Consider the following 22653-nt stretch of genomic DNA (forward strand, 5'->3'; position numbering starts at 1 on the left):
TTCCTTTCTTCCTTCCTTCCCTCCTTCTTTCTTCTTCTTGTAAATGATCTTCTATGTCGAATAGGGATGCCAAAAGGGACTGGGTTTTACAAATCCCGGGATTCGGGATTTTAGAAATGTTCATTCTTTCTTCTTTATTATTTCTTCCTTCATCTTCTTTCTTCATTCTTTCTTCTTCATTCTTTCTTCCTTCCTTCTTCTTTCTTCGTTTATCTTTCTTCCTTCTTCTTTCTTCTTTTTTATTTCTTCATTCTTCATTCTTCTTTCTTCTTTCTTCTTTCTTCTTTCTTCTTTCTTCTTTCTGCTTTCTTCTTTCTTCTTTCTTCTTTCTTCTTTCTTCTTTCTTTTTTCTTATTTCTTCTTTCTTCTTTCTTCCTTCTTCCTTCTTCCTTCTTCTTTCTTCTTTCTTCGTTTTTCTTTCTTCCTTCTTCATTCTTTCTTCTTTTTTATTTCTTTTTTCTTCATTCTTCGTTCTTCCTTCTTATTTCTTCCTTCTTCTTTCTTCTTTCTTCTTTCTTCTTTCTTCTTTCTTCTTTCTTCTTTCTTCTTTCTTCCTTCTTCTTTCTTCCTTCTTCCTTCTTCTTTCTTCTTTCTTCTTTCTTCTTTCTTCTTTCTTCTTTCTTCTTTCTTCTTTCTTCTTTCTTCTTTCTTCTTTCTTCTTCCTTCTTTCTTCTTTCTTCTTTCTTCTTTCTTCTTCCTCCTTCCTCCTTCCTCCTTTCTTCTCTCTTCTTTCTTCTTCATTCGTTCTTGTTTTTTCTTTCTTCTTTATTCTCCTTCTTTCTCTAAATGATTTTCTACTGCCAACCTATTATTTCCGATTCGTATTCCTTCAATTACAAGACAGGCCAATGAGCCGAAAAAGAGTCTGTCGACAATCTGTGAATGACACAGAAATGGATGCTGTTCTTAAAACTTCCAGGGTCTACCAATAGGAACATCCGAACTGTGACAGTTGATATCTGTCGAATTGGCTGTCATTTATTCAGTTTGTTTTGCCAAGTCACCAAATTCGTGTTCTATTCGGTCAACGTTTATCATCTTCATCGATGAGGCCCATTTAATGGATGAATGGATGCTGTTCTTAAAACTTCCAGGGTCTACCAATAGGAACATCCGAACTGTGACAGTTGATAGCTGTCGAATTGGCTGTCATTTATTCAGTTTGTTTTGCCAAGTCACCAAATTCGTGTTCTATTCGGGCAATGGATGAATTGTTGAGTTTAGGATGACACCAATTCACATGAGGATTTGAGGATTTTAGGTTGATGATTACCAACTTCTATTATTAGGCATTTGAGGGCGGAGTTTGAAAGTAAAAGAGATTGTGGAGGCCAATTTTGAATGATCACTTGGGTATGAGAAAGCTTTCTGCAAGATGACTGTTGCTCACAATCAGGTGCTCAAAAGGGTGCACAAATGTACAGATTTCATAGCAAAAATCCATGAATTAGTCTACGAAATGCTCCCTCTTCCATCCTATTCTCCGGATTTAGCACCAAGTGATTATTTCTTGTTTCCAAACTTAAAGAAATGTCTCGTCAGAAAGAGATTTGACTCCAAGGGTGCACAAATGTACAGATTTCATGGCAAAAATCCATGAATTAGTCTACGAAATGCTCCCTCTTCCAACCTATTCTCCGGATTTAGCCCCAACTTTCCAACCTATTCTCCGGATTTAGCCCCAACTGACTATTTCATGATTCCAAACTTAAAGAAATGTCTCGACGGAAAGAGATTTGACTCCAACGATGAACTCATCTCACTGAAAATATCACGACAAATCTTATTTTTTGGAAATGATAAATAAAATTGGACAAAGTGTATGGAGCTCAATGGAGATTGAGTTGAAAAATAAAATATTTTTTTTTTTCAAATATTTTTTTCATTCAAAAAGTCACTGACCTTTTTTCGCCACAAATTGTGCGATATATTAGGTTATTTTTCTATATTGTATTGTAATAGATCAACTGTTCTCCAAATTTCTTCCCAGAAGAAAAAACTTTCAGTTGGTATATCTGATTCTAAGTTGAAAATATGCGAAATCTGGTACTCGATTTTATGACTGGTGTAAATATTGGGGGACGCCTATGATTTGGCGTTTCAAAGTCTACGATGTAGCTTCTCAATTGCGAACTGTACTAAATATGATTTTTCAAATTACCAAAGCATTTTTATAACTGTGTGTTTTTCGACACAAAGGAACTTTCAGGTTTATAGACAAATTTTAAAATTTTTCCAGTTACAAATTTAATTGTAATTCGAATAAATTTTGTGTCTTAGCTGCAACAACTTTTCCATTTACAAATTTAATTGTAATTCGAATAACTTTTGTGTCTTAGCTTTTTTTTCTTTTTAAGATATTTTTAAATTCAACACCGAAATTTATGTATTTCTTTTTGTTCCAACTATTTTTCCTGCACCTCTGATTTAGAAACACAAAAATATTTAATAACTGATTGCTTTTCATGCCTTAATTTTAAAGAGTTTTTGCCAAAAAAATTTCTGTTTTAAAATTTCTTAATGTTTAGGGTTTTTAAAATTCGTTTCTGTCCATATTTATTAAATTTTGCTTAGAAACCAAAATTTATTTAAATAAAAAAAATTGCTAATTAAGCCTACAAAATAAATTTAAAATAAAAAAGCCTACAAATTTTATTAAAAAAAATGCAAGCAAGGTTTTTATTATAGTCTGGCTATTTATTTAATTTTTTCTTTTTTTTGTTATTACTTAAGTATAATATTACAATTACATTAACTTTATAATTATAAAAAAAAAGAAAAAAAATTGTGAACTTACCTTAAATTAATTTCTCCATACACACCAACAAAAAAACCACCAAAGTTTAACAAATTTCCACAAGTTTAATCACTTTTTTTTATTTTTCATTTATAGTTATTGTTGCTATTAATAAATATAAAATTTTTTTGTCAAAACTGAATTATTTAAATGATATTATGTTGATTAAATAGTTTAAATTGTAAAAGGATTAATATTACACTTGAAAATGCCTTTAATAGTAGAGAGAAACTCAATGCAATTGATTATGAAGAAGAATAAAACCCAACAAAACACGGCAAGACAAGCTTTGTTTATAAACTCTGTTATAACAACAACAACAAAAAACAGAGAGGCTGTTTTGTTTTGTCGTAAACAAAACACAGTTACACACTCAAATTGTAACAAACCAACAAAACAATAACAACAGCAACAAACAATAATGAAAAGTAGAGACACAAAACAAACTAACGGTAGTTGATTGTGTTTGTTGTTGCCAAAGTGACGAAGAGTTTAACAAGGGCGTTTAATGTTGTTATTATTGTTTGGCTCCTTATTTCACGAGTATTTTTGGCAACATGTAAACATTCACACACCCACACACACTCTGAGTACATTCGTACGTACTCTGAGAACTCAATTACAAGATGTTAAGAAGAAGCAGGTGTGTGGGTTTCTAGAAAATTAAGGAGAGTAAGGAAAAACAACAGGGAAATTATTTTGTATACAAAAATAAGGAATTTCTAGGGGAATTAAAGTGAATTTTAAGGTCTTCTTATTGCAATTAAAGTAAATAACATAAATTAAGAAGTTTCTTTAAACATTTTGAGGCATTTTATTCACACTAAATGTTTCCTTGTTATTTCTTTTTAGATGTTTTCTTAAAGCAATAAAAGAGAGCCAAGGAAATGTAATGAAATAATAATAATAGCAACAACAACAATAATATTATAAAATAAACTCTCTTCCTGTTTGCTAATACACTCACTTTTTATTTTCTTTTATTTTATTTTTGCTTTAAATTTATTAAATTTAAACAATTTTAATTTCATTAAGAAACTATTTTTATTTTAGGTTTTTTTTTGAACATTTTTAAAACAAATTAGTTTGTAAGTTGCTCTTAAATGTTTTCCGAAAACACTGTTTTTTTTAAACCCGTCTGGTATAAAAGAAAATGTTTCTTATTTTATTTATTTTCTGTTTCTGTATTTTTTTGTGCAACTAAAATTAAACGAAAGAACCATATGCCAACAACGGTTGATAAGTAACGACTAAAAACACTAGAGTGGAACACATTGAAATTGATGGATTTTTGTATACTCAAAAACAGCTAGCTAGACAGTCAGACATTCAGTCACATGTACACACATGCATGCATTCACTCCCTACACACAATCACACACTCTCCATGTCCATGTAAAACGAAAGAAATAAAAACGAACCTTAAATCGTTGCTGTAGTCGTTTTGATTGCGTTATTTCAAGTCCACTGTGTTTCAACAACAATAGATTTAATAATAACAGTTAAATTTTATATGTTTTTGTTGTTGTAGTAGCAACAGCAACAATTTTGTGGCTCCGCTCTCTTCTATAACTGTAGAAATGTTGCTTGAGAAATGTTCCTGTAAGCAAAAGTAATGTGGGCAATTTAGCGATTTTTTTTGGGGGGGGGTAAATAGATTGACTAATATTTAAAAAAATTTATTTTAAATCATGCTTTTGTTTTAAAAAAAATTAGTTTTGTAGCAGTTTTTTTCTTTTAGATTACAAAAAAAACTATTTATGGCTTTTAATCTTGGCATTTTTTGAAAACATAATCCAAATTTAACTTTTCAACTAACTTTTGTTGAAAAAAAATCTTTAAATTTATTTAAATTTTTGATTTTAGTGGGACTGAATCTGTTTTTGGTGTTTTAATCTTGACTTCATTTAACAAATTTAAACTCAGTTTAATTTTAAAATTTATTTTGGTTTAAAAAACAATTTTAGTTTGCTTCAAGTTTTAATTTTAAGTTAATTTTGTTGAAAGCTTAAACTAGGTTTAACTTTTCAATAGACTTTTGTAGAAAGAAATCATTTAATTTATTTAAATTTTTGTTTTTAATATAACTGAAACTATTTTAAAATGTTAAACTTGATTTTTTAGAAAAGTTTAAACTCAGTTTAACTTTCAAATTAGTTTTTGTTAAAATTTTTTTTTAGATTTTTTTTTAATTTTTAATTTAAGTAACCATAAAATAATTCTTGACTTTTAATCTTAAATTTTCTTGAATCTTAAACTAAGTTTAACTTTTAAACTTAATTTTGTTAACAATAAATCATTACGTTTATTTAAATTTTTAATTTTCCGGTGACTGCAACAATTTTCGAGTTTTAAACTTAACTTTATTTAAAAGGTTTAAACTCAGTTTAACTCTTTAAAATAATTTTGTTTAAAAAAAAAACAATTTGATTATTCTTCGATTTTTTGGTACTAAAACCAAATAAAACAATTCTTGTTACTTTTGAAAACTTAATCCAAGTTTAACTCTATAAATTAAATTCTGTTAAACTTAGTTTAACTTTTGAATTAAATTTAAAATAATTATCTTGTTTATATCAATTTTGAAAGTTAGTGTGGCAGAAACTATTTTAAAATATTAAACTTCCCTTTATTTAAATAGTTTAAACTGAGATTAACTTACAAAATTATTTTTATTAAATTAGTTTCAGTTTTCTCTTTTCAGTTTCAATAAAATAATTGTTTGGTTTTAATCTTAGTTTTTCTTGAAAACTTAAACTCAGTTTAACTTTTGAATAATTTTAAAACAAATTTTCTTGTTTATTTATATTTTTTTATGTTTGTGTGAGAGAAACTCTTTTTAAATATTAAACTTCCCTTTATTTAAACTCAAATTAAACTCAGTTTAACTTTCAAACTTATTTTTGTCCAAACAAAATTATACGATTTTTCTTCAATTTTTAATTTCAGTTTCAATTTTTAATTTCTGTTGCAATAAAATTATTTTTGGCTTCTAATCTTGGATTTCCTTGGAAACTTAAACTAAGTTTAACATTTAAAACCATTTTTTTAAAAAAAAAAGATCACTTTTATTTAAATTTCTGATTTTATTGCAAATAAAACTATTTTCGAATATTAATCTTGACTTTTCTTTAAAAGTTTAAACTCAGTTTAACTTTCAAACTTATTTTTGTCCAAAAAAATTATACGATTTTTCTTCAATTTTTAATTTCTGCTGCAATAAAATTATTTTTGGCTTCTAATCTTGGATTTCCTTGGAAACTTAAACTAAGTTTAACATTTAAACCCATTTTTTAAAAAAAAAACCATCACATTTATTTAAATTTCTGATTTTATTGCAAATAAAACTATTTTCGAATATTAATCTTGGCTTTATTTAAAAGTTTAAACTCAGTTTAACTTTCAAACTTATTTTTGTCCAAAAAAATTATACGATTTTTCTTCAATTTTTAATTTCTGTTGCAATAAAATAATTTTTGGCTTCTAATCTTGGATTTCCTTCGAAACTTAAACTAAGTTTAACATTTATAACTAACATTTCTTAAAAAAAACGATCATGTTTAATTTAATTTTTAATTTTAATGCAAATGAAACTAATTTAAAATTTTAATCCTGCCTTTATTAAAAAAGTTTAAACTTAGTTTAACTCTTAAACTAACATTGTTCATATTACTTATGACATTTTTAGGTAAATTTAAAACTTTCTAAGGATTTTAAGTATTTTTTAAAACATAATCTTGGCTTGTCTACAAAGTTTAAACTAAGTTTAACTTTTAAAATTACTTATGTAAAAAAAATCACGAGTTTTATTTAATTTTTTGGAACCAGAATCAAGTAAAACTATTTTGTAGTTTTAATCTTCATTTTACTTAAGAGATTTAAACTAAGTTTATCTTTTAAACTCACTTTTTTGTTAATAAGAATTTTTGAGTTTTATTACATTTTCTTATTAAATACATTTTAAATGTTTAAGAATTTTAATCTCCCATATTTTGGAGCGTTTAAACTAAGTTTAAGTTTAAAACATAATTTTGTTTAATATAAATCATCAGTTTTATTTAATTTTTTTATTTTAATTAAAGCAAAACTGTTTTTAACTTTTAATCTTGGTTTCTCTAGAAATTTTAAAGTAAGTTTAACTTTTCAACTAATTATTTATAAAGAAAATCATCACGTTTATTTACATTTTTTAATTGAAAGCTACAAAAAAATGCATTCAATTTCATTTTATGTAAGAAATTTTAAATTAAAATAAATTTCCTTAAAAAAATCGTATAATACAATTCAATTATATACATATCTTACAATATGCCTGAAAAATATTAAATAAACTTTAAAGTACCACTCTTCCCTCTCAAAAGAAAAACCTGCTTTTATCTATATTTTCCACTTTCATGCATTTTACATTACCCCACTCCGCACATTGGCATCATTGTTTAGCACTCAATACAGTTCTTTTTTTATCACTCTTGTATTGCAAGTTGTTGTTGTTGTTTCTCCAAAATAAAAACAACAACAGTAAAAACCGACCTCCTGCTGTTATTTTCATTTACTTTCTCATACACTTTTAATGCTTTTCTTCTTCAATTCATTTACATATATTTTTTTGTTATTTTTATTTCCTGCTTTCTTATCATTTCAATTGAGAATGACTGTGAATGTATTGATAACAGCGCAAGTCCTTAAATAGCGACATTTCCAAAACCAGCAGAGTCAGCTGTTTTGTTTTGTTGCTTTTTGTTTTCATTTAACGGTATGTTTTGTGATTGTGCAGATAGAGGAACATGTGAGAGAGAAACAGTGTTTAGAAACATGTTGTTGACAGCAACATGTTTAGATACATGTTAAAGGAGAGGCTGTAAACATGTTAGAATTTTAAAATGGAGGGGTGGTAGTGAAATAAATGTAAAATACATATTTAAAAAAGGTCTAGAAAATGATTTTTTATGATTTTATTTTAAATTTAAATTTTTTTATATTTAAAAGTTTAATTTTATTTGTTCTAAATTAATTTATAGCTTAATCCTGCATTATTTTCAGAGTTTAAACCAAGTTTAAGTTTTAAACAAACTTTCTTTAAGAAATAATATAAAATAAGATTTTGAATCGATTTCTAGTTGAAAATAAAATATTTTTGAGGTTTGATCGTGAATTCTCTTCAAGGTTTAAACTGAGTTTAATTCCTAAACATGCTATTTGATAATAACAAATTCATAGTTATATTTAAAAGTTTGTTTTTATTTGTTCTAAATTAATTTTAGCGCTTAATCCTGCATTATTTTCCGAGTTTAAACCAAGTTTAAGTTTTAAACTAACTTTCTTTAAGAAATAATATAAAATTTTATTTTAATTTTTGATTTGGAATCGATTTGAAAAATTTTTGGTTTTAAATCTTGACATTACTTAAAGGGTTTAATCTGAGTTTAACTTAAAAACTTATTTTTTTTAAGAATAAATTTTCAGTTTTATTGACAAAATAAATAATTAATAATTTGTAGAAAAAAAATCTATTTTTTTTACTAAAATGTTTAATATTATTATAGGTTAGGCTGGTTTGCGTTTTAATCTTGTCTTTTCTTGATGGTTTAAACTAAGTTTAACTTTAAATATTTAAATTTTATTGAAAAAATATGAAATTTTATTTAAATTTTCGATTTGGATTCAATAGGAAATATATTAAAATTAAAACCTTAATCTTAATCGGGGGTTTAAACCGGGTTTAACTTCCAAAGATAATATTTTGTAGAAAAATATTATATTTTTTAAACAAATGTTTAGTTCTATTACAGATTAAATTATTTTTGAGGTTTGATCGGGACTTTTCTTTAGAGTTTAAACTATGTTTAAGTTTTAATGTTGCTTTCATTCCAAAAAAAGTTATTATTTGTTGAAAATTTTGAGATTTAGAATCGATTGAAATTATGTTTGTGGTTTAATCTTGACTTTGTTGATGGTTTAAACTAGGTTTAAGTTTAAAAATTAAATTTTATTCAAAAATAATGTAAATTTTATTAAAAATTATGATTTCAGTTGGGATAAAATGGTTCTCAAGTTTTAATCTTTGTTTTTTCTTGATGGTTTAAACTAAGTTTAACTTTAAAAATTAAAATTTTATTGAAAAAATATTTAATTTTATTTAAATTTTCGATTTAGATTCAATAGAAAATTTATTAAAGTTTAAATCTTGGTGTTAATTGGGGGTTTAAACCGGGTTTAACTTCCAAAGTTAATATTTTGTAGAAAAATATTATATTTTTTAAACAAATGTTTAGTTCTATTGCAGATAAAATTATTTTTGAGGTTTGATCGGGACTTTTCTTCAGAGTTTAAACTAAGTTTAAGTTTTAATGTTGCTTTCTTTCCAAAAAAAGTTATTATTTGTTGTAAATTTTGAGATTTAGAATCGATTGAAATTATTTTTGTGGTTTAATCTTGTCTTTGTTAATGGTTTAAACTTGGTTTAAATTTAAAAATTAACTTTTATTCAAAAATAATGTAAATTTTATTAAAAATTATGATTTCAGTTGGGATAAAATTGTTATCAAGTTTTAATCTTTGTTTTTTCTTGATGGTTTAAACTAAGTTTAACTTTAAAAATTAAAATTTTATTGAAAAAATATTAAATTTTATTTAAATTTTCGATTTAGATTCAATAGAAAATTTATTAAAGTTTAAATCTTGGTGTTAATTGGGCGTTTAAACCGGGTTTAACTTCCAAAGTTAATATTTTGTAGAAAAATATTATATTTTTTAAAAAAAATGTTTAGTTCTATTGCAGATTAAATTATTTTTGAGGTTTGATCGGGACTTTTCTTTAGAGTTTAAATTAAGTTTAAGTTTTAATGTTGCTTTCTTTCCAAAAAAAAGTTATTATTTGTTGTAAATTTTGAAATTTAGAATCGATTGAAATTATGTTTGTGGTTTAATCTTGCCTTTGTTGATGGTTTAAACTAGGTTTAAATTTAAAAATTAACTTTTATTCAAAAATAATGTAAATTTTATTAAAAATTATGATTTAAGGTGGGAAAAAATGGTTATCAAGTTTTAATCTTTGTTTTTTTTTTTTGATGATTTAAACTAAGTTTAACTTTAAAAATTTAAATTTTCGATTTGGATTCAATATAAAATATATTAAAGTTTAAAACTGAATCTTAATCGGGGGTTTAAACCGGGTTTAATTTCTAAACTTAATATTTTGTAGAAAAAAAATTAATTTTTTATTAAAATGTTTAATTTTATTATAGTTTCTTCAAAAGAATTTTAAATATATTTAAAGTTTTAATGTAAAAAAATGGTTTAAAAGTTTCCCTAACATTAAAACACATTTTTAGTTTCAAGTTTTGTTCGAAATATATTTTCTTTTATATAAAATATGTAATTGATTGCTTTTACATACAAACAAATGATAAGTATAAAATGATTTATGAACTAAATCTAAATTAAACAGACAGTATAGGTAGGATAGCATAGCATAGCATAGGAAAGGAAACATTACAAAAACGTAACTAAAATATTGAGAAAAAGAAATGGTCAAATTGGAATCTCTTCATAAACGAAATTAATTCGCAAAAAGAAAATGCTTGCTTACAAACTAAAGAAATGTTTTGTAATGAACACAAAAAACAAAAGAGATTCATCAGAGGAATTTAAAAAAAGTAAAAAATAATTGGTTCTTTGGATATGTTGTTGTTGTTAACTAGGAAAAGTTCATACAAAAATGACTTGTTTAAAGGCCTCGCTTTCTTGCATTCTTTCGTTGTCTTAAAATCTTAAGGGTCAATAAAAGAGATCATAATGTAACGGGTGCCATTGGTAACACGTAGACCCTCATGATAATGGGTCAAACGGCCAGGATGCATAAGCATCCAACCCTTTTTGGTGGCAGTAACGGAGCATTTGTAGCGCAAGAAACGGCAGCCACCGCCCTCATAATCGATACCAGCACGATTAAGGGCTAAATTAATGGTGTAGGTGGAGGAGTCATGGTGAGGCCTGAGGAAGGGCTGTTCATCGGGTCTGTAGCGCACCACAAAGTTCATCAAAGAGCGGACAGGCTGAAATGGATTAAAAATATTTCAATTAATTTAATGCTCAATGACATAATAAATCCAATCAAAAATACTTACATTATGGAAATAACCCAAAAACACCTTCTCCTGCAAGGGCCGGACAAACAAATCCAAGAATTGCAACCACAAATTATCCAAACCCACTTGTTTCATGTGAATATCACGTGTGGGCACCGCTTCATAGCCACCCTCTAGACGTTCATCCTTGGAACTGCCATCCGACCATTTGCCAAAGTTCTCCATAATAGCAACCATATCATCACAGAAGGCATCGGTGGCAATTTGGAACCAATAGACATCGGGACAGGGCTGTAAGTAAGTGAAGTTGGACTCTAGTTGTTGGGTGAAATTGGGATGTATGTATTTCTTGATCCAGTCGAATTTATTGGTGAACAGGGTATAGAAATCGGGACGTGCTACGGTGGTATCGAAACCTTCGGCTTGCACTAAATGACCATAGATGCGATCGTTGATGATGTACATGTGAACGCCCTGAAAGAATGAAAGGGAGATAAGTATTAGTATTTGATTGTTGGCCTTAAAGTAATTGTAATACCGGTACATCTTGATTAAAATCTTGATTTTAGCTGCTTAATTTTAAAATGTGTCTGTTCTGATTTCCATTTTATACATCTTCTGTTATTCTTGAATCTTGAATTGTCTCCTTAACTTTAAATTGAAGTCCTGCTTAGTTTCTTGAATCTCTGGAAATTCTATTGAATTTTTTCTTGTTAACTAAATTTATAATTGTCTTGAGATTGCATCCTTATTTTTCAGAGTTCCTCTAAAACTGTTTTCAAGTTTTAATCCTGGTTTTTCTTCAAAGTTTAAACTAAGTTTAGCACCTAAATGTAGTTTGCTTAGCAAAGAATTCAGAGTTTTATTTCAATTTCTGATTTAAACTTAAAAGTTCCTCCAGCTTCTCTTTGCTTCAATTAAATTTTTGATTACAGTTCCATTTAAACTGTTTTCTTGTTTTAATCCTGGTTTTTCCTTTAAAGTTTAAACTAAGTTTAGCACCTAAATGTACTTTTTTGGCAAGGAATTCAAAGCCATGATTTTATCAATAGCTTCTCCAGCTTCTCTTGGCTCCAATTAAATTTTTCATTACAGTTCCATTTAAACTGTGTTCTTGTTTTAATCCTGGTTTTTCTTTAAAGTTTAAACTAAGTTTAGCACCTAAATGTCCTTTTATTGGTATGGAATTGAAAGTTTTTCCATTTACTTCAATCAAATTTTTGATTATAGTGCATCTCCAATTTTTTCTAGTCTTAATCCTAGTTTTTCTTCAAAGTTTAAACTATGTTTAACTTGAAAATTTAGTTTTATTCTTTAAGAATTCTATGTTGTATTTACATTGTTTATTTATAATTGATTTAAACAACTTTAAAGTGTTAAACCTTGATTTCCTCTAAAGTTTAAACTAAGTTTAATTCCTAAATCCACTTATATCTACCACAAATCAGTGCCTTCCTTTTGTATTTAATTTTAATTACACTTTTCTTTAAACTCATGTTTTAAACTCGAGTTTTCTTGAAGGTTTAAACTAAGTTTAACTTTTAAACACTTTTTTCTTCAAAAAAAATAATCACTTTTATTAAACTTTTTTTATTTTTTTTCGTTAGAAACTATTTTCGTGGTTTAATCTTAGATTTAAATTGAAGTTTAAACAAAGTTTAACTCCTTATGGAAATTTTTAGTTTTCTGTTCTCCTTAAAATGATTTCTAGTTGTTTTAATCTCATGAGGATTAAACTAATCTGAGAGTTTAAACTAAGTTTAACTTTTAAACACTTTTTTGTTACAAAAATTATCACTTTTATCATACTTTTGTTATTTGTTTTAGTTAGAAACTACTTTCGTGACTTAATCTTAGATTTAAATTGAAGTTTAAACAAAGTTTAACTCCTTAAAATACTTGCATTTATTAGAAGTTGATAGTTTTATTGTAATTTTTAGTTTTCTATTCTATTTAAATTGATTTTGAGTTTTAATCTTGTATTTTTTGGAAAGTTTAAACTAAGTTTAACTACAAAAAATCTATGCATTATGTTTGTGTTTAATTTTAATTACACGTTTCCTTAAACTCATGTTTTAAACTCCAGTTAGGTTGAGGGTTTAAACTAAGTTTAACTTTTAAACACTTTTTTGTTCACAAAAAAATAATCACTTTTATCAAACTTTTTCTATTTGTTTTCGTTAGAAACTATTTTCGTGTTTTAATCTTAAATTTAAATTGAAGTTTAAACAAAGTTTAACTCCTTAAAATACTTGGATTTATTAAAAATTTACAGTTTTATTGAAATTTTTAATTTTCTATTCTATTTAAATTGATTTTGAGTTTAATCTTGTATTTTTTGGAATGTTTAAACTAAGTTTAACTAAAAAAAATCTGTGCATTATTTTTGTGTTTAATTTTTATTACACTTTTCTTTAAACTCATGTTTTAAACTGTAGTTTTCTTGAGGGTTTAAACTAAGTTTAACTTTTAAACACTTTTTTTGTTCAAAAAAAAATAATCACTTTTATCAAACTTTTTTTATTTGCTTTCGTTAGAAATTACTTTCGTGGCTTAATCTTAGATTTAAATTGAAGTTTAAACTATGTTTAACTCCTTAAAATACTTGCATTTATTAGAAGTTAACAGTTTTATTGAAATTTTTAATTTTCTATTCTCCTTAAATTAATTTCTAGTTGTTTTAATCTCATGTTTTAAACTAAGCTGGCAGTTTAAACTAAGTTTAACTTTTAAACACTTTTTTGTTAAAAAAAAAAAATAATCATAATAATTTTAATAAAATTTTTAAGTTTTAAACCTGGATTTTCTTAGAAGTTTAAACTAGGTTTAATTTCTAAACTTAGTTTATTAAACAAAAATTCTTCAATTTCATTTCAGTTTTTCATTTGCTATCAAATGCTACTAATATCAGGTATTAATCTTGGCTTTTTTGTAGCGTTTAAACTTAGTTTAAGTTTTAAACCTCCTTAATTATATAAAAAAATATGCGGCTTTATTTAAGTTTTTAATTTGATGTTGGCTGAATTTCATATCGAATCTTAATCTTCATTTCTATATAGCGTTTAAACTTAGTTTAACTGGTAAACTTTGTTTTTCTTTAAACAAAATCGTTTTTTCTATATCCATTTTTCATTTCTGTTAGTCCAAAACTATTTTCAAGTTTTAATCTTGATTTAGCTTAGGGGTTTAAACTAAGTTTAATTCCAAAATTTACTTGGATTATAAGAAATCATACATTTTATTAAAACTTGTTTAGCCTTATTACAATCTCAACTATTTTCCGGCATTAAACTTAGCTTATATTGGTAGTATATTGGTTTTCAGTCCTGTATCTCAGCTATTTACTGTTTGTTTTCTTATAAAAATTCATATTTTCAGTTCCGGTTTACTAGATTTTCACACTTACCTTTTGTCTCAGTGAATCACACATGGCCATATCGGGGTCATAATATTGATGTTCATAGTCGATGAATTTGAAAGCAGTATTTTTGATCAAATAGATGCTGGACACATAGGGAACATTCCAAATGCCACTGAAATTAAACAAAGATGAAAATATAACAATAAATATTGAAACTCAAGAGAGAAACATTTCAATAAAACCTACAAAAAAAAAACTACGTCACTTTAATTCCAAAATAATAAAAGAATCAAGAGGCTCAACAAACAAACAAATCAAAATAAAAACAGTTTTATTTAAACTAATTCATAATAAGATTAAAAAATTGTCTAGAAAGTTAAATAAATGGATTTGCACAACACACGAGCGTGGAGAATACGTACATACACAGCAGCCAACCAGCCAGCCATCCATCCACCATCCCAATAATGGGACACTGTCATCTCAATTGAATTTAGTTTGTAAAACACATTTGAACCCTAAACACAGCGGTAGAAGAGCCCCAAAAGCCATCAAACAAACCAAAAAAAAACTTACTTTAAATACAAAAAAAAATTTCCATTTATTGCTGCTAATTTCGCACTGATAAATTTCTTTGATTTTTGGGTCAAAACCACGTTTAAATTCAGAAAAGCTAACAAGTGAAAATGTGTTTGAAAAATTCTATTTTGAAAATTCTATTTTTAACAGTGATTTTAATCATTTACGGTCGAGAAATCGAGGCGCAAAGTAAGTATTTAGAATTTGCAAGAGAAAAAAAAGAGAGAGAGTTTTAGAATTTCAGAGAGTAAGAACTAGCAAATCGAAATTCGAAATAATGTGTGTTCGAAATTGAAAATTTCATTTAGGAAACGTGGGAGGTCGTGGCGTATTGCGACGAAATTATACGGGTAAAAAACCGGTAGTAATACAACATCGTACACCAGATGCAGCCAATTATTATGATCATGAAAATGTAAGTTTTATTATACAAAATAATAATAAGACAGACAGGTGTCATTGACATGTGTACGTACGTTTATTTTAGGGTGCCAAAATTATAAAATCATCCCATTTTGAATTGGACTATACGTTGGGTCGCAAAATAACCTTCTTTTGTATGGCAGAAGGTAAGTTAAATGGAGTTTTTTTTTTAAATATCTATTAATTAAAACATTTCCTTAATTTAAAGGAAATCCTCGTCCTACCATTACCTGGTTTAAAGATGGCGCCGAATTGTACCAGCACAGATTCTTTCAGGTAAGCCTCGAACATATTGTTTAGAACTAATTTATTTCATTTGTATTCTTTCCTAACTATTTCTGGTTTTTAAAATTGGCTTTACCCCAAAGTTTAAACTAAGTTTAACTGCTAAACATACTTTTATTAATAAGAATTTCTCAATTTGACTTAATTTTTGCATTTTAAATCATTTAAAATTGCTTTCTTGATTTAATCCCAGCTTATATTGCAAGTTTAAACTGAGTTTAACTCTTAAACTTAATTTTCTCAAATAAATATTTTCAATTTGATTTAATTTTTGTATTAAAATTCGTTTAAAACTACTTTTGGGTTTAAACCCTGCTTTTATTTAAGGTTTAAACTAAGTTTAACTGCTAAACAGACTTTTATTAATAAGATTTTCTCAATTTGATTTAATTTTTGCATTTTAAATCATTTAAAATTGCTTCCTTTGTTTAATGCCAGCTTATATTGCAAGTTTAAACTGAGTTTAACTCTTAAACTTAATTTTCTTAAAAAAATATTTTCAATTTGATTTAATTTTTGTATTAAAATTCGTTTAAAATTACGTTTTTGTTTTAATCCCAGCTTTTATTCAAGGTTTAAACTTAGTTCAAATCCTTAACTTAATATTAATAAAAAGAATATCTCAATTTGATTTATTTTTTTTAATTTCAATTCGTTTAGTTTACTGAGAGTTAAAATTGAGTTTATCTTATCAACTAAAGTTAAGATCATAAGATGAAAATTCTGAATTTGTTTTAATTTGAGTACTTTAATATGCTTAAAATTACTTTCACGTTTTAATCTTAGCTTATATTGAGAGTTTAAACAAAGTTTAACTGCTAAACTTATTTTCCTTAATAAAAAATTACCAGTTTGTTTTAATTTTTATATTTAAAGGCACTTTCATGTTTTAATCATAGCTTAACCTGAGAGTTTAAACTGAGTTTATATCCTAAACTTAGTTTAATTCATAGAAAATTCTATATCTGATTAAATTTTTTAAAATACGTTTGTTAAAAACTACTTTCATGTTTTAACCCCAGCGTATATTGAGAGTTTAAACTAAGTTTAACTGCTAAACTTATTTTTGTTAATACAAAATTGCAATTTTAATTGAAGTTTTGGCTTTAAATGTGTTTAAAACTATTTTTTTGTACGAATTATAATTTCAGATTTAATCTTAAATTTGTTTAAGAGTTTAAACTACGTTTATTTCTTAACTTACTTTTATTTTATTTTTACTTTAATTATAATTTCAGTAAAATTCAAATAATTTTAAAGTTTTAAACCTGAGTTTTCTTGAGAGTTTAAACAAGGTTTTGTCCTTAACTTGTTTTTGAGATTTAAACTTGGATTTACTTGGCAGTTTAAACTGAGTTTAAATCTTAAACTTTTTTATTGTTAAAAATTAACTGAGTTTAACTTGACAATTTTGTATTTTTAAAAATTAACTAGAAATTCTTAGTTTGTTTAAATATTCAATTATTTTTAGGACTTAAACCCGGTTTAAACTTAGTTTAACTTTAAACTTTACTTTTGTTCAAAACACATCACCAGTTTTATTTGAGTTTTTGATTAAAGTTCGACTAGCACTATTTGTGAAATTTAAACTTGGCTTTACTTGTAAGTTTAAACTAAGTTTAACTTGAAAATTTTGTATTGTTAAACATTAACTATAAGTTTTATATAAATTCTTAGTTTGTTTAAGTTTTCAATTATTTTTAGGACTTAATCCCAGTTTAAACTTAGTTTAACTTTAAACTTTACTTTTATTCAAAGCTCATCATCAGTTTTAGTTGAGTTTTTGATTTAAGTTCGACTAGCACTATTTGTGAAATTTAAACTTGGCTTTACTTGGAAGTTTAAACTGAGTTTAACTTGAAACTTTTGTATTTTTAAAAATTAACTATAATTTTTATTTAAATTTTTAGTTTGTTGAAGTTTTCAATTATTTTTAGTACTTAACCCCGGTTTAAACTTAGTTTAATTTTAAACCTTACTATTGTTTAAAACTCATCACCAGTTTTAGTTGAGTTTTTGATTTGCATTCGATACAAATTATTTTAAAGTTTTAATCTTGGTTTTATTTGGTGGTTTAAACTGAGTTTAACTGCCAAATTTTCATTGTTTTTAATATATCATCAGTTTTATTAAGTCTTTCTGCTTTCCAGGTTCATGAATCCCATATAGACAACAATATAATCAAATCGAAAATGGAAATTGATCCCACAACACAAATGGATGCAGGTAATCAAGATTAATCTTCTGCAATGTAATTAATCACTGTTAAATTATTACCTTTCCAGGTTATTATGAGTGCCAAGCGGACAATATTTATGCCATTGATCGTCGAGGTTTTCGCACCGATTATGTTATGGTGAATTTTTAAAATTTGCTTTAATAATTGACAAAACATCTCGCACAATTTTTTTAATCACTACTTTTTGTATACGATTTTTTTCAAAATTTTATTATGAATAAAAAACACAAACTCAAATTTGGTTAAAAACTATAATTGTTGTAAATTAACCAATTATTTCTGGAATTTTCTTTTAAATATTGCCATAAATCATTGCATTAATACAACACCTTTTGTAAATTGCTTAAATTATTATTATTCCATTAAGTTATTAAAGGCTTAATTTAATTTTCTTTTAGGCAAATTCTACAAGAAATTGTGTTTTATTATTATTGCAATTTCAGGGTAGTTTCTGGAATTTATTTATTTAGTTAATATTTATTTGTTTGTGACGACACTGATCAACAGAAATAAACCTTTTATAAAAATTACACAGCAATTATTTAATTGAAATAAAGAGCACAATAAAAATAGGCTGTTTTTGTGTGATCATCATCACTGATCATTGGTTTTTGTGAAAGAGAAACAAACGTATTGTAAATGCGAAATAAATAATACAAAAAAAAAGAGTTTAAAAGCGAAATTGAAATATTTAAACATAACAATGGGACAAAAAGTTGAATTAAATAAAAAAAAATTACTTGTTTCCTAGACGATCATGATGATGTTTACATTTTATGTTTATCATGAAGGTAAAAAAGAAAACATTATTATAAAAATATTGAAAATAGAGAAATTTTGACTATTATTGAGTTTTCATATTGAGGATTAAACCAAGTTTAACTTTAACCCTTAGTTTTTTTTGAAAATTAATTATAAAACTTATTTAAATTGTTAGTTTTATTAAGATTTTGTTGAGTTCTAGGCCTTAAACTCTTAATTATTTTAAAATTTAAACCAAGTTTAACTTTTAAACCTATTTTAATTTAAAATAAATCATAATATTTCTTAAAATTTTCCATTTGAATTTGTCTCAAATAATTTTTAATAGTTAATCTTAGCTTTCTTTAAAAAGTTTAAACTGGGTTTAACTTTAAAACTTTGTTAAAAATAAAAATTAATTATAAAATATTTCAAAATTTTAAGTTTTGTTTAGATTTCAATATTTTTTATGATTTAATCTCTCAATAATATGAGCGTTTAAACTAAGTTTAACTTCGAAATTCACTCTTGTTTAAAATTAATTACTAAGTTTATTTAAGATTTTGATTTGTGTCCGTTTAGCACCCTTTACGAGTTTTAAACTTGCCTTTGTTTGTAGGTTTAAACTGAGTTTAACCTTAAAACTGTGTGCAATTGAAAATAAATAACAAGTTATATTTACATTTTTAGTGTTGTTTGGTTTTTAATTATTTCTGGGCCTTAAACTTGGTTTTTTTAAACTAAGTTTAAGTTCCAAAATCGTTTTTTTTTCAAAACGCTTAACCAGTTCAATTAATTTTGTTAAATTTATTTATGTAGTACCATTTTAGTATAATTGAAAATAAATTATAAGTTGTATTTACATTTTTAGTGTTATTTAGTTTTTAATTTTTGTTGGGCCTTAACTTAACTTTTTATTTGAGCGTTTAAACCAAGTTTATATTCTAATTTAAATTTTGTTCAAAACTAATCACTAATTTTATTAGAGTTTTTTATTTGTAATTGATTAATACAATTTACGAATTTTAAACTTGCTTTTATTTGTGAGCTTAAACTGAGTTTAACTTGAAAACTTTGTGTAATTGAAAATAAATCATACGTTTTACTTTAATTATTTAGTATTATTTAGTTTAAAATTATTTTTGAGCCTTAACCATGGTTATTATTTGAGAGTTTAAACTGAGTTTATCTTTAAATCTTTGTATAATTGAAAATAAATTATAAGATTTATTTAAATTTTGAGTGTCATTTAGTTTTTCATTATTTTTAGGCTATAATCTCGGTGTTGTTTTTGAGGTTAAACTAAGTTTAACTTCTAAATTCGTTTTTTCCCAAAACTAATCACTAGTTATATTTAGGTTTCTTATATATGTTCGCTTAGTACAACTTTTGAATTTTGATCTTGGTTTAATTCGAGGGTTTAAACTAAGTTTATCTTTCAAGCTTTGTATAATTGAAAATAAATAGATTTATTTAAAATTTGTTTAACATTTAGTTTTTCATTATTTTTAGGATTTAAACTCGGGTTTGCTTCAAATGCTTAAACTAAGTTTAACTTTTAGATTAATTTTTTTTCTAAAATTTTACCAGTTTATTTGAGTTTTTTATTTGTGTTCAAGTGGTACCATTTTCATGTTCTAATCTCGTCTTTATATGGGGGTTTAAACTAAGTTTATCTTTCAAACTTTGTATAATTGAAAATAAACTATAAGATTTATTTTAATTTTGTTTGACATTTATTTTTTCATTATTTTTAGGCTTTAAACTCGATGTTGTTTTTGAGGTTAAACTAAGTTTAACTTTTAAATTCCTTTTTTTCCAAAACTAATCACTAATTATATTTAAGTTATTAATTTATGTTCATTTAGTATCACTTTCGAATTTTAATCTTGATTTTATTAGGCGGTTTAAACTGAGTTTAACTCTAAATTTTATTATTATTGAAAATAAATGATAATTTTTATTTACATTTTTATTTCTATTTACATTTTAATGATATTTAAGCTTTAAACTCGGTTTTATTTGTACGCTTAAACTAAGTTTAATTACTAAACTCAGTTTTTTTAAAACTAAACTCAGTTTTCTTTAAAACTAATCACTAGTTTTATTTAAGTTTTTTATTTCTGTGAGTTTCAAACTAATTTTCAAGTCTTAAACTTGGTTTTATTTGTGAGTTTAAACTTAGTTTAACTTTAAAACTTTGTTTAATTGTAAGTGAATTACATGATTTATTTTAGTTTTTAAATTTATTTAGTTTTAAAATATTTTTAAGCTTTAAACTTGGTTTTATTAGTACGTTTAAACTAAGTTTACGGGCTAAATTCAGTTTTGTTCAAAACTAATTACTAGTTTTATTTAAGTTTTTTTATTTGTATGCGTTTCAAACCATTTTCAGGACTTAAACTTGGCTTTTTTTAGGGGGTTTAAACTGAGTTTAACTCTAAATTTTGTTATTATTGAAAATAAATTATGGGTTTTATTTAAATTTTTATTGAGATTTAGATTTTAATTAGTTTCAGGTTTTAATCTAGGATTTATTAGTAAGTTTAAACTAAGTTTACGGGCTAAACTCAGTTTTGTTCAAAACTAATCACTAGTTTTATTTAAGTTTTTTTATTTGTATGCGTTTCAAACCATTTTCAGGACTTAAACTTGGCTTTTTTTAGGGGGTTTAAACTGAGTTTAACTCTAAATGTTGTTATTATTGAAAATAAATTATGGGTTTTATTTAAATTTTTATTTTTGTTTAGATTTTAATTAGTTTTAGGCTTTAATCTAGGATTTATTAGTACGTTTAAACTAAGTTTAAGAGTTAAACTCAGTTTTGTTCAAAACTAATTACTAGTTTTATTTAAGATTTTTTATTTGTATGCGTTTCAAACCATTTTCAGGACTTAAACTTGGCTTTTTTTAGGGGGTTTAAACTGAGTTTAACTCTAAATTTTGTTATTATTGAAAATAAATGATCAGTTTTATGAAAATTTTTATTTTATTTTAAATTTTAATTAGTTTTAAGCTTTAATCTAGGATTTATTAATACGTTTAAACTAAGTTTAAGAGTTAAACTCAGTTTTGTTCAAAACTAATTACTAGTTTTATTTAAGTTTTTTATTTGTATGCGTTTGAAACCATTTTCAGGACTTAAACTTGGCTTTTTTTAGGGGGTTTAAACTGAGTTTAACTCTAAATTTTGTTATTATTGAAAATAAATTATGGGTTTTATCTAAATTTTTATTTAGATTTAGATTTTAATTAGTTTTAGGCTTTAATCTAGGATTTATTAGTACGTTTAAACTAAGTTTAAGAGTTAAACTCAGTTTTGTTAAAAAATTATCACTAGTTTTATTTAATTTTTTTTATATGAGTTAATTTGAAACTATTTTCAAGTCTTAAACTTGGATTTATTTGGAGGGTTTAATTTAAGTTTAACTTTAAAATGTTCAATTTTCATTAATAAAGTATAAGTTTAATGGTCGTTTTTAAATTTATTTAGATTTTAATTATTTTTAGACCTTAATCTAAGATATATTGATAAATCAAGGAAAAAGCTTTTTAAATTTCACTTGACCCAGAGATCAAATAAATTTTGTTAAGCTTTTCTTTATTAGGTTGCATAATGTAAACTTTCACTTGAGCTCATTTAAGTTCATTTGACACACAATTTACCACCTGCTGGCCCACTGTTCTTAAGCTTACATTAAAAAAGGCCCATGCAATTCTATTAATTTTCAGCATTTTATTTTTTTTTTGCGTTAAAGAAATCCGTAATGATGATATTTTAGTTTAGGAAAGCTTTAAAAATCACTCAGACACATGGTACGGTTTAAGGTGCTGCTTAAAAATTTGTATTACGACTGTGATGCGGAAGGGGTGAATGAATGGCTACTTAGGAGATTGAATACAACACGACTATATAGTAAATCGCCACAAATCACAACAAATTAAACAATTGCTCAAAAAGCAAACAAAAAAAAAAAGCTTGGGAAAACGATGGTTAAACTCATCATCATCAGCAGCAGCAGCCAACGTTAGACTAGTCAAACATAAAATATAAATTGAAATTTAGTCGTTAAATGTAAAGGCTGCTGCTAAAAACCACAAATTTATTTTGAAAATTTTTGCGGAAATTTTAGATTAAAAC

The 22653-nt window shown here is 25.2% G+C and overlaps 4 protein-coding genes across 6 annotated transcripts in view; 1 reads left to right on the forward strand and 3 right to left on the reverse strand.

Moving 5' to 3' along the window:
- LOC135955732 (putative uncharacterized protein DDB_G0271982) overlaps nt 1–1153 on the reverse strand; it is a 1927-nt gene extending 774 nt beyond the window's left edge. Inside the window, 1 exon segment of the mRNA XM_065506090.1 lies at nt 1102–1153. Within this exon segment, the coding sequence (XP_065362162.1) occupies nt 1102–1153 (52 nt within the window).
- GlcAT-P (Glucuronyltransferase P) overlaps nt 1–2908 on the reverse strand; it is an 89099-nt gene extending 86191 nt beyond the window's left edge. For all 3 annotated transcript variants that reach the window (XM_065505484.1, XM_065505483.1, XM_065505485.1), the window contains exon 1: nt 2798–2908. The gene's annotated coding sequence lies outside the window, so the exon portion shown is untranslated. The remainder of the gene's footprint in view (nt 1–2797) is intronic.
- Nucleotides 2909–10121: 7213 nt separating this feature from the next.
- The window catches only part of Plod (procollagen lysyl hydroxylase), a 39496-nt gene continuing 26964 nt past the window's right edge, over nt 10122–22653 (reverse strand). The window contains exons 8-10 of the mRNA XM_065503185.1: nt 14291–14417; nt 10924–11358; nt 10122–10851 (exon numbers count right to left, since the gene is read on the reverse strand). Coding sequence (XP_065359257.1) covers nt 10567–10851; nt 10924–11358; nt 14291–14417 — 847 coding nt within the window. The 3' untranslated portion in view covers nt 10122–10566. The remainder of the gene's footprint in view (nt 10852–10923; nt 11359–14290; nt 14418–22653) is intronic.
- On the forward strand, nt 14634–17968 carry LOC135953339 (immunoglobulin domain-containing protein oig-4). Its single transcript, XM_065503186.1, has 6 exons — nt 14634–15013; nt 15133–15239; nt 15312–15393; nt 15456–15523; nt 17683–17758; nt 17818–17968. Exons 1-6 carry the CDS (start codon nt 14932–14934, stop codon nt 17898–17900), a joined length of 498 nt encoding a protein of 165 aa, XP_065359258.1. The 5' UTR covers nt 14634–14931; the 3' UTR covers nt 17901–17968.

Source organism: Calliphora vicina, chromosome 3 (assembly GCF_958450345.1).
Source record: "Calliphora vicina chromosome 3, idCalVici1.1, whole genome shotgun sequence".
NCBI classification, from domain to species: Eukaryota; Metazoa; Arthropoda; class Insecta; order Diptera; family Calliphoridae; genus Calliphora; species Calliphora vicina.

What these genes read in the sequence shown, in the direction of transcription:
- LOC135953339 (XM_065503186.1), top strand. Translation starts at nt 14,932, where the DNA reads ATGTGTTTGAAAAATTCTATTTTGAAAATTCTATTTTTAACAGTGATT. An exon ending in ATTATTATGATCATGAAAAT is followed by an intron (nt 15,240 to 15,311) that starts GTAAGTTTTATT and finishes CGTTTATTTTAG; the next exon opens with GGTGCCAAAATTATAAAATC. An exon ending in CTTCTTTTGTATGGCAGAAG is followed by an intron (nt 15,394 to 15,455) that starts GTAAGTTAAATG and finishes CTTAATTTAAAG; the next exon opens with GAAATCCTCGTCCTACCATT.